At 37.3% G+C, this 11,513-nt stretch overlaps 1 protein-coding gene across 6 annotated transcripts; it reads left to right on the top strand.

Annotated features, from left to right (window-relative positions):
* Positions 1 to 439: 439 nt before the first annotated feature.
* LOC144547328 (receptor-like serine/threonine-protein kinase ALE2) lies at positions 440 to 9,476 on the top strand. 6 transcript variants are annotated; one of them, XM_078295946.1, is made up of 18 exons: positions 440 to 917; positions 1,336 to 1,431; positions 1,744 to 1,860; positions 1,941 to 2,036; positions 2,135 to 2,308; positions 2,847 to 2,897; positions 3,026 to 3,112; positions 3,353 to 3,421; positions 3,752 to 3,874; positions 3,968 to 4,147; positions 4,231 to 4,302; positions 4,411 to 4,533; positions 4,613 to 4,693; positions 5,697 to 6,068; positions 6,613 to 6,867; positions 7,197 to 7,586; positions 8,136 to 8,379; positions 8,775 to 9,476. In XM_078295946.1, exons 1-18 carry the CDS (start codon positions 833 to 835, stop codon positions 9,361 to 9,363), a joined length of 3,204 nt encoding a protein of 1,067 aa, XP_078152072.1. In that variant the 5' UTR covers positions 440 to 832; the 3' UTR covers positions 9,364 to 9,476. The 6 variants fall into 6 exon arrangements, with proteins under 6 accessions (XP_078152072.1, XP_078152071.1, XP_078152070.1 ...); XM_078295945.1 differs by having other exon boundaries at positions 3,005 to 3,112; positions 7,203 to 7,586; XM_078295944.1 differs by having other exon boundaries at positions 3,005 to 3,112.
* The last annotated feature ends 2,037 nt before the right edge of the window (positions 9,477 to 11,513 follow it).

Here is an 11,513-nt window from a genome sequence, read left to right as displayed (position 1 = left end):
ACGAACTGCTGGAGGAGTGCATCTGAGCCGAACTTTGCACCTCTGGTTAACATATCAAAACACCTTCAAAAATCATGAAAATTTACTGACATGCATTTTTAACTTCATAGAATAGGACTGTGATTTTTCATATAAAATCTCAAAACAGATCGTGAGATATTGGCTCTCAAAAATTGCCCGAACTGCTGAAGAGTTGCTTCTGAGCCCAAATTTGCATCTCTGGTTAACATATCAAAACACCTTCAAAAATCATGAAAATTTACCGACATGCATTCTTGACTTCATAGAATAAGACTGTGAAGTTTTATAGAAAATCTCAAAACAGATCGTGAGATATCGGCTCTCAAAAATTGCCCGAACTGCTAAAGGTGTTTTGATACGAAAACTGGTTATTTTTAATAAAATATTTTTTTTGGAGGGTATTTTTAAAAAAATCGGCAACCAAACAAACCTCATGTAAAGAAAAAGATTCGGCCTTTTGCCACTTCAAAATTTTTACAATTCCACCCAAATCCCACTACTGGAAAACCCAAACACAGAACAAAATACTTCAAATACTTCTCCCTTCCCTTTCTCTTTTTAGTTCCTACTTAACCTTTACCACAAGCAATCAAGCACTCTTCACGCCTCCAATTCTTTATTCTCTCGCATTTCAGAATCTCTCTCTCTCTCTCTTTGTACCTCAGTGGAACATGACCACCTTTTTATGTGCTTATCCCTACCACGCAAGCTCTGACTCCATTTCCGGTCATGGCTTTGCATAAAGGTGCGTTAATTGCCGATTTCATACAGAAACCTTTCTTTGGTTTCGATCCATGAGAAGGAAACGGAGATGGGAAGGAAGAAGAGACATAAGCTCGTTTCCGCACTTGTTCTGGGTTTGCTTGCGATTTCCCTGGCGATCTATGAATTCAGAGGTTTGTTGGTTCTTTTCCAAACGGAGTGCTTGTTTTGATCCCAATTTGTTGAATTATAACAGACTTTCTGCTTGTTTACATCACTGTTCCTCAGAATTGGTAAAAAAAACCTTCGATTGGTAAATTAGGTAGATTTTAACTAAGAGAGCATGCACATGTTGTCAATTCTTCTCCACCCCTCTGTCAAAATTACACTTAAAGATCAAATTTGAGATAATTTTAAAAGAAAGTTGCAGCATTTTTATACCATAGTTACTTTTTGATGCCATCCCTCTTTAAAAGTAAGCAACCAACCAAGAGCTTGAGTAAGACTTCTCTCCAGTTCACTATTAACTGGAGACCTCTTTTCCTCCAGTTATTTCTATTAATGGCTTCTGTTTTACTGACGGTTCTGCATCTCTACTTTTATTTTTACTAGGAGAATTGATGATGCCATCTGATACTCCTTCGATTACTCGAGGAACATTGCTAACTCGAAGAGAATTACTGTCCCCCTCGATTTCTCCACTACCTGGTAATTTTATATTTGTTACTTGTGGTTATATATGAATGGTTAAGATTCATTGACAATGGATTAATTTGACAATTCTGAAAACCGTATAAAATAAGTTGTAATTTTGAAATCCGTCAATTAGATTACAATCTATACTTCATGCAACAATCCATTTAACAGCATTTCGTATAATATACCATATGACTTACAAATTGGCTCCTCAGGAGAAGGTCCTCATGAGCAATACATAACAACTATTTAATCTTTATCCTCTTAAAGCAATGTTTCCCTAGATAATCTAAGACAATTTGGTTTAGTTAATTCTTATATCAGGAGAAGCTCCTCATGAGCCACCTGGCACGATGGAATTGGCTCCGACTGTACAAAGTGCAGCTCCACCAATTCAACCCATATCTCCAGCAGTGCAAAGTCCAGCACCAAGTATTACAAGTAGGAACAGTGCTGTTCGTTTTTGTTTGCTTCTTTTTAAATTAGATATTTATTGTCATTATTTCCCACATCTTCTCCAGAGTCTTCCCCTCCATTGGTAAATGCACCTCCACTTGTTGCACCATCTCCCATGATCTCACATGTATTACCTCCTGGACAAAGTACACAACCAATAGGTAAGCTCCGGTCATCTCCTTCTGCGTTTCTTTTTCATTTTTCTTTTAACCTTTTATAATTGTTGCTGATTGGGTGGATTGTGGCTTGTGATGTACAGAACATGCATTTACACCCACTTCAATCCCTTCTCCTAATCATGAAAATCATTCGAATCATGATGTTGTAGCATCTCCACCTTCAAAGGAAAGATTGACCCATACAAACCAAAATTATTCACATGTTGCGCCATCTCCCATGGTTTCACAACATGTACAAAGCTCGCAACCAATAGGTAAAGCTCCTGTCAGTTTTTCTGAGTTTCTCCATTTTTTATTGAGATTTTATAATCATCTCCCATGGATGATGGACGGTGGCTGATGATTTACATAACACGATGGATAGATATAATCCATTCCATATTGGGCAAATGATTTACATAACACGATGGATAGATATAATCCATTCCATATTGACCATATTGCCCATCCTTGGAATATCTCTTCACCCTCATCTCCATATTGAAAGTAAAATCAAATTCAGCAGATATGGGGTTGTTCACTGTTCATACTGTTTGATAGGGTTAGAAGTACAATATTTGCAGCAATTAGCCACTTTACTTAACCTGGCTTTTGTCTTACAATAAGAGTTGGGCATAAATTGCAAAAGCATGAAATGTTTTCTATTATTTGCAAGCACGGTAAACCACTGGTTATAATTTACATTAACCATGATCATGTGCAAAATTGAATTTTTTTTTTATACTAGTTATGTAAACAATATGATATTTTACATTTTGCTTGACAATGAAAAACTATATTTTGTTGTTCTAGTTGCTTCACCTCCAAGGATTCCGGCTCGTTTATCCCCTTCAAGTACCAAAGGTACTGTTATTGTCAATGTCTTTCTTTTATGTATCTCTTCAGAATAAATAAATTGCAGAGAAATAGAGTTCTGGTACATTTTACAATATTTTATATATGGTACTCAGGCCATGCCATTTCTCCAACAGGAACTAGCACTCCTAATACTCCAGTTGCACCAAGTCCATTGGAAACCCCTACTCGCTTGTCACATAGTAATAGTTCGTGGGGCAGAGGTATGTCTTTTTGGTTATATATTCAAGTGCTAAATTTTAATGGGTATTTAGTTAAGCCGGTAGCAATCATGAGAATATGTATTAATGAAATGGTATTTTAAACATTTGGTAATTGCCATGACGTTTTCTTCTGCTGCTTATCTGTGGATAATGTTATAAAACTTTTGGAGCATGTGTTCTTTTTTCCCTTTTAATGCAATGGGATAATTTATTTTTCTTTCCTTTTCGTAATTTCTACAGTTGCAGCACCTCCAATCTTGAATGGCATGACAAGTCATGCATTACCGCCTAATGATTCACATGATAATAGTATGTTTTCATAATAAAATTCAGCAGAACTTTTAAATCAAAGCTGGAATGGGGCTGAAAACTGCATTCATATTTTGGGTACTCAAGCAATCAGTACTCGAAAAGTGAACATAGTTCAAAAAGCAAATTACCCAGTGCAAGGGTTAATTTAATTAATAAAGTGAACTAATTCAGCTCAAAATTATGTTCACCTTTTGGACTTTGCAGTTAAAACCTCGTATTTTAATTTATATGTGTACCTGTTGAGTAGCAATTCTGTGTTAAAGTGGTGATAATGGTAAATAACTCTGATTCCTGGTGGTAAAATAATTGATTACTGGCCATATTTAGGAAATGCAACTTCGCCAGTATCAATTTCTCCAATCCATCATAGAGAAAGAACACAAGGCCCGGTTTTGGCACCACCAAAGATCGTCTCAAGACATTTCTCTCATCGTAACAATTCACATGAAGGTTATATCTCTTATATCAATTTACCTTCAAGGTGAATATGAAATTACACAATCACAAAGTAAACCTCCTTTTCTTTTATTCTTTTTGGCGCAGCTAATGGACCATTAATAAGCCCTGCTACACCCATAGGGAAGAATGCGACACACACTTTACACAAGCCTCAAACATCACATGTCGTGTCACCTACAAGAAGTGCACTTCCCGTAAGTGCATCCTCGCCAGCACCTGCAGTTCCATTTCATCAAAGGCAAGGGGAATCATCATCATCTCTAGGTTAGATGGTTTTAATGATGCCAGATGCAGTGTAAATTCAACTTCTTCTCCTGTAATTAATATATAGAATTGCATCTCTCCAGCTCCTTCTGCTCCACCAGTACCACCTAAGAATCGGCAGCACAAGCACCATGCTCTACATATACCTACACCTAGTACGTGTACTTGTTTTGAAGTAACTTGCACATTGTGCAAATCAAAATATTCCCCTGTGAAAATAAAGCTAATAATATAATACTCGTCAATTCCGTGATATTTTACAGTGCCTTCAGTTTCACCTTCTCCAGCTCATTCAACAAATGGAGAAGAGGAAGCCCCCTCCCCCTCCTCCGCCACCTCTCCCATCTCCTCACGGGGTTTCCCATACATGCATCATAGGCATAGAGGTTGTTATTATTTTATTTTGTTTATTGATTCCTTTTACTTCATTGTACTTTTCATAATGAAAATATCTTTTCTTTGTAGGAGCCTCTCATGCTCCCGCTCTTGCCCCCATAACACTTCCCAAAACTATACGTGCCTTGCCCCCTCCTCCACCCAATCAATGTATGTATGTTTTACTTTTTTATTGAGAAAATTGTAAAACTGTTGTAAAGAATTGCAAAACAACCAGTGTGTATACAATACAACCTCTATATCTCCTTTGTCAACAAATGTGTTGAAATTCCAAGACGCATAGCATGATAGTCCAGCAAAGGTACAATAAAGGAATTATTGTTTAAAAGGGCTGCTGCTTCATGTACTATTTGGCATAAGCAACTGCCTAATACATTAATAGGTCTATCTATCTATATATAGAGTACGTCTCGTGTCCAAACATTTGGATAGAGGTCTCCAAACAAGTCATTTTTGCGATTTCAGTATCCAAATAGTTGGTCTGAAGCGCTCAACATGTTCTCCATATTAAAACATGCTTGGAAACTAAATTTTACATTTTTTGGAAATTTTTTGCTATTTTTTTTAGATTTTTTGAAATCCACTGTTTTGATGAATTTTTTATTATTTTATTACCATATCAAAACAGTGATCAGTGATTATAAAAAAATTTAAAAAAAAAGAATATTACTATTTTAAAAAACTAGTAATATATATTTTTGAGAGTTTATTGCAAATCGAATCCAACATTCTAGAATGTCTTATGCAAAACTAAGCAACTGATATTTCTCGTATTGAAATTAGCACCTAACATTCTTTGGATATTTGGATTTAAAATTGAATTTATGTTAATGAAACAGTTACTAAACTTCCCTGACTTTTATATCTTGAATCAACCAAATTGCAGTTCAAAATATTACACAAACTCCGAGGCTGACAGACAACCCTCTTTTTTCTAGAAATAGAACCAAAATTGTCAACATTGAACACAAGCATGAGACCAATCATAGGTTGGATACTATTTGCTAACGGCTCAAATTTGTTAGTTGCCAGGTTGCAAATCTTAGAAATACCAGGTGGTGTATGCAAACATAGTAAAAAATTCTGGGTGAATTTGCAAAAGGAAAACATATCATCTTACTTTAATATTAACAACTGTATGCTTGGTACTCAGATTGCACTCCATTGTCATGCTCGGATCCATACACAAACAGCCCACCGGGTTCGCCATGCATGTGTGTTGTCCCAATAAAAGTGGGCCTACACCTGTCAGTCTCTCTCTACAAATTCTTTAATCTGGTCTCTGACCTGGCACAAGAGATTGCCTCAGGTGTAAAAATGAAACAAAGCCAGGTTCGCGTCATGGGCGCCAACGCAGCAACTGAGGACCCTGACAAGACAGTTGTGCTTGTAGACCTTGTGCCTCTAGGTGAAAAGTTCGACAATATTACGGCTCTTTTGGTATTCGACAAATTCTGGCACAAGGAGGTGTATATCAATCCATTGAACTTTGGGGATTATGTTGTGTTATATGTAATCTATCCAGGTTAGATATGGATTTCTTTTTTCTCATTTTATGTTGTACTGAGTTTCTTATGGGTTTGTTGTGGTAGATGCACAAAAATCAGACCATCGAAAGGCTAAATTGCAATTGTAACTTGTTAAGTTTTAAAATGAGTAAATGATGCAAATGACTTCAAAACTTTATATTTGGTTTTAGGGATGCTAAGAAGTTGCTAATTACTTTTAGAATGACCTAAGATACACTATCTACCTCGATTCCTTGAAAAGTATCAAAGTAGTTAATAGGGTAGAAATTGATAGTCTCTCTTTTAAGAAAGTTTAGTAGGTCCTTGTGTCTAGAGAGGAGCAATATATCATATTTAGTGGGTTGGCAAAAGCAACATTTAGAAAATTCAAGACATATTGCCAATTGCCCCTGAAATAAGTGCATATGTTTCGCCATGCGACATAGTATACCCTGATTAATACGATGAGAGTACAAATATAACTTTACCTTAAATTTTCAAACAAGTATGGTGCAGAGCTATTTCTGCTCTACAATATTTTAATTCAAAACTTATTTTCAGGATTGCCTCCATCACCTCCAGCTGCACCTGATGGTGGCATGGGAATTGGTAATAAGGGGAATCCAGCGCATCCTCTGGCAGCTGACATCAGCAAACAAAGAGCGAAACAGAAAGCAGGCATCATAGCTATCATAGTTCTTTCATCGGTTTTTGCCTTAATTTTATTTTCTGGGGCTGCTTGGTGTGTAATATTCAAGCTCAGATATGGGTCCCACCCACCAGGTCACACACCTTCTTCGCTCACCAAGGCTTCAGGTACTATCACTTTAATAATCATTTTAGTGCCCAATTCTTACTCTGTGCTTATGACAGCCCTAAATTTTTTGCTTAGTTACTATGTGCCATTATGGTCTGAACTACCTTAAAAAAAAAAGATAATAATGTCCAATGCTTTAGAGACTTCTTGAGCTCAATCTTCCATCTTTAGTGGAGTTCCAGAGTTGGCCTTTGAGCATCTTCGTGAAATGAAATATAAAGCAAAATAGTATTTATACAGCTCTTCATTTCAATCAGAATTGTATTGTTAGTGGTCAAGTACAGTTGCTTTCAGGCTTCAAGGTTAACAGTTACCCCAAAATTTGTAGGTACAGGGGCTCCTTTCTTGACTAGCCAACCCAGTTCCATCACGGCCTCATTCAACTCTAACATGGTGACATACAAGGGAACCGCAAGAACCTTCACTTTGTTTGAAATGGAGAGAGCAACAAATGGGTTTCATGAATCAAGGTTGATAGGAGAAGGGGGTTTTGGGCGGGTTTATGAAGGCATATTAGAGGATGGGAAGCGGGTGGCAGTTAAGGTCCTGAAGCGGGACGACCAGCAGGGGAGCCGGGAATTCATGGCCGAGGTGGAGATGCTTAGCCGCCTCCACCACCGTAATTTAATTTGCCTCATCGGGATTTGCACCCAGGAGCACTTTAGGAGTTTGGTCTATGAGCTTGTTCCCAATGGAAGTGTGGAGTCTCACTTGTATGGTATGTGAAATACTGAAATTTAATTTAGAAAAATCTCCTGCCAAAATATTCTTGAAATAATCCTTTTAGCATAATTGAACAAATAAAAACACCTCCTGACTTTTTTTTTTTCCATCTTAGAGAGTTGATAGTGAATGAACTCATTATGTTGTTGACTTGTAGGAATTTTTTTTTTCCATGTAGGTTGAGTGTAACCAACAAGTCATCTAAATTTTGATATAAAAAATTAATGTTAGTAATGTTTGTTGTTAATACTTTAACAAGCTGAGGATAAATATGTCATTTTTTGGAGCTAGCTGAGGATTTCATTTCAGGTTAAATTTTTTAGGAGGGTAAATATGTCATTTTTAATTTCTAATCACTCATGTTGAAATGATAGAAAACTATTTCAGTCTTTTTTGTAATTTTATCTAGAAAAAAAAAAAGAGATTTTCCATTATACCGGATAGATGACATATCCTTTCGAATCTTTTTCTACGTAGCTCCTACATGCATCTTAGAAACTGTGTAGACCCATGTAGTTGACATGTTTATGTGGCATTTGAGCAGGACCCGACAAGGAGACGGGCCCACTAGACTGGGATGCTCGGTTGAAAATAGCTCTTGGGGCTGCAAGGGGTTTGGCATACCTCCACGAGGACTCTTCCCCACGCGTCATACATCGTGATTTCAAGTCGAGCAATATTTTATTGGAGCACGACTTCACCCCTAAAGTCTCTGATTTCGGCCTTGCCAGAGCTGCTTTGGGCGAAGACAACGACCATATCTCAACTCGTGTCGTGGGCACTTTTGGGTATTTTTCATTTTTGGATTTTTTATGTTGTTTTTTAGTACTTTCTGCGTAGGTTTTCCCTTTGAAAAAGTAAAAATTTCTTGCTTGTAATACTGAACTTTTCTAACACTCACCATGAAAACTTTTTTTGGGTTAGCAAAATCATATTGGTGCGAGGGAAGTGTTTATTTCTTTAAATCTTAAGAGAATTCCATCCCTCCTAGTTAATCCTTTCCTTCTCAAATCTAGACCATTCATAGAATTTTTTGTGAGCATCGTTTACACACAACTGTGTTAATCATATGAGAATAATAACTGTTTGCAGCTCTGTTAAAACATCAGGTGTAATTTGTAAGCCCAAGAAAAATAGCTTTATTGTACATAAAAATACACCAATGGTCCTCTTTTCTTTGCAGATATGTTGCTCCGGAATACGCAATGACAGGGCACCTCCTTGTAAAAAGTGATGTATATAGCTATGGCGTGGTTCTTCTGGAGCTCCTTACTGGCCGAAAACCAGTAGATATGTTTCGACCCGCTGGCCAAGAAAACCTTGTCACATGGGCCCGCCCTTTACTGACCAACCAAGAAGACCTGGAGAGCATAGCTGACCCATCCCTCGGTACTGTACCCTTTGATAGCCTAGCAAAAGTGGCAGCAATTGCATCAATGTGCGTGCAACCCGAGGTCGATCAGAGGCCATTCATGGGTGAGGTGGTGCAAGCATTGAAGTTGGTGTGCAATGAGGGGAATGAATATAGCAAAGCGGCATCAGAGACCGATACGTCAGAGAATCCCACCAGTACTAATCTGGATATGGGTGTCTTTGGTGCTGCATCATCATCACCGAGGTTTGAACGAGATGGGTCGGGTTCATTTAGGGTTTATTTGGGCTCGGGCCCGTTAAAAACAGGCCATGAGGTGAGGGTTTGGGAGAGAGGGAGCTCGAGCGAGCATGGGGTTGCATCGAGATTTGGGATGGATTTGGAGGGGGGCAAAGTATAGTTGTAGATAAACGTCTTGATTTCATTTAAGTTTTGATTCTTTTATTTTTAGACAAGTTGTAAAAGACTACTTTTTAGTTGAATATCAGCAAATTCTATCCTAGTTGAATAAAAGCTGATTTTGTTCTTTCTTTCTTTCTACTACCCGCTTTGAGCGATTTTCGCTTGATTTTTGATTCCTCTAGATACTTTTTATGGGCTATCGAACGTGTAATCCTAGAAATCATTTTTGCACCTTTTATTCTGCACCCAAAAATGTCTAAATTTGACGTGTTGTTTTATCCTTATTTACATCATTTATATTAGTAGTTTCATCACCCCTTTTTTTTTTTTTTTTTTTCTGAATGTCATGATAAATTTTTTTAAGTTAAATATTTTGAAATTCAAGTAAATTTTTTTTAAAGATTTTTTAAAAAATATCAACATTTTTATCATCTATTATGAATACTTACAAAAAAAGTATAAATACAATTGAGAAGCAGCTCAAAAGTATAGATAACAAATGTAATTATCAGTTTATCTCCTTTGCATAGTAACTGTAAACTGTCTAAGAAAGTTTTCACAGCGTGTTATTTAATGTTGTTAACTTGTTCTTGTTGTACGCAACAACTAAACAAGTGGGCAATTTATAGTTCTTCCTCCTTTTGTTTCTAATTCATAATTAAAACCAGTACATTAATTTATGCATTTTCGTACAAGCATGTGGTGGCAGAGAAATGTTAAATGCGGCGACATAAATATTGCATGCATTTCTCAGTGTTTTTCACATTTGACCCTTGTAAAAGGTAAGTATTGCAGGAATCAGCGAATTCACCGGACCACAACAGAACTAAGAATAGCATGTAGGACTGCACATTTATCTTAGTCAATTATGACAAGAACCAACCAAATGATAAGACCAAGTAAATTAGAAAAATTCTTATAAATCTTCAGGTGAAAGAAGACTGTGAGCACGAGCTGGGCCGCCGGAAATTCAAGAGCTACTCAAGATCTCAATCTTTCTCTTCCCAATGGGCCTCCAGGCCTCCTCGTTAGCTCCTCTCTTAGCGGAGTCACAGAAACTCCTACTTACCATCTCTTCCTCCATGCAACATTCCGAAGGCACAGGCGAAACAAACAAGGGCGCTCCAAAGGCACATAAGGGGAGGGGAGGGGAGGGGAGAAGGGTGTTGAATAAGCCTTTTTATATTTTTGATCTAAATAATAATATTCTAACAAGTTTATAAGTTATTATTGACGGAAACTATAATAACTTTGTTCTAAACTAAATATAAAGTAAGTAAAGTAAATAATAGAGTTTAGAGATACATGATACGAGAGTTGTTTTCGGAGTTCGGCACTAACGCCTACGTCTTTGGGGCTCGCGACATTCTAGATTTCGCGCCTTTCTTTACTCAATTAGAAAGGAGTACAAGATGGAACCGGTGAGCCCTTACAATTTTTCTGATAAGTCACACGGCTTTAACAACACAATCCGAGTCGCAAGGACTTCAAGGATTGCAAGATGAGCATAAGGCTCGAAGTAGTAAATGATTTGATCATGCAGGATCACTCTAGGAGTTGGTTGATTGATTGAATAAGCTTGAGATTGATTGTGTATATTGAAGTTGGAGTGCACAAGCAACAACGACTTTCTCTAGATCTGTAAATATGAAATATTGAAGTTGGAGGTGGCTAGAGTGATACTCCAAACCTTGGTATAGTTTCTATTTATAGAGAGCTGATAAAAATGAAGTAAGTGGTGCTGACCGTTGTAACGATACAGGGGACCGTGACAACGGTAGGTCAATCGGAGTGGTTTAGAGTGTAACGATGGTTACTGTTGATCACGGTAGATGACCGTGACAACGGTACCCACCACGGTAATCCTCTGGAAGGTTTAGCGATGCGGTGATGCTAAATCCTATTTTATGCGTTACGGGATTTGTACATGATTTATTTATTCCGTTATCACGGTCACTGGACCGTGACAACGGTAGGCCTCACTTAGGTCAATCTCAAGCTTATTTTACCAATCTTACATATACGTTATCCTTAATCTTGAGTTAATACTTTTGCTATCCAATGTCTTGTGCCTTCATGACCACATCCATGATGTTATATTGCAGTGTATTAATTCAGCATTGATATGAATTGTGTAATTACTATTCC

The sequence above is a fragment of the Carex rostrata genome, chromosome 31 (genome assembly GCF_964058835.1).
Source record: "Carex rostrata chromosome 31, lpCarRost1.2, whole genome shotgun sequence".
Lineage (NCBI taxonomy): Eukaryota > Viridiplantae > Streptophyta > Magnoliopsida > Poales > Cyperaceae > Carex > Carex rostrata.
The sequence above is the reverse complement of the archived record's forward strand: the minus strand, read 5'-3'. Positions and strand labels throughout refer to the sequence as shown.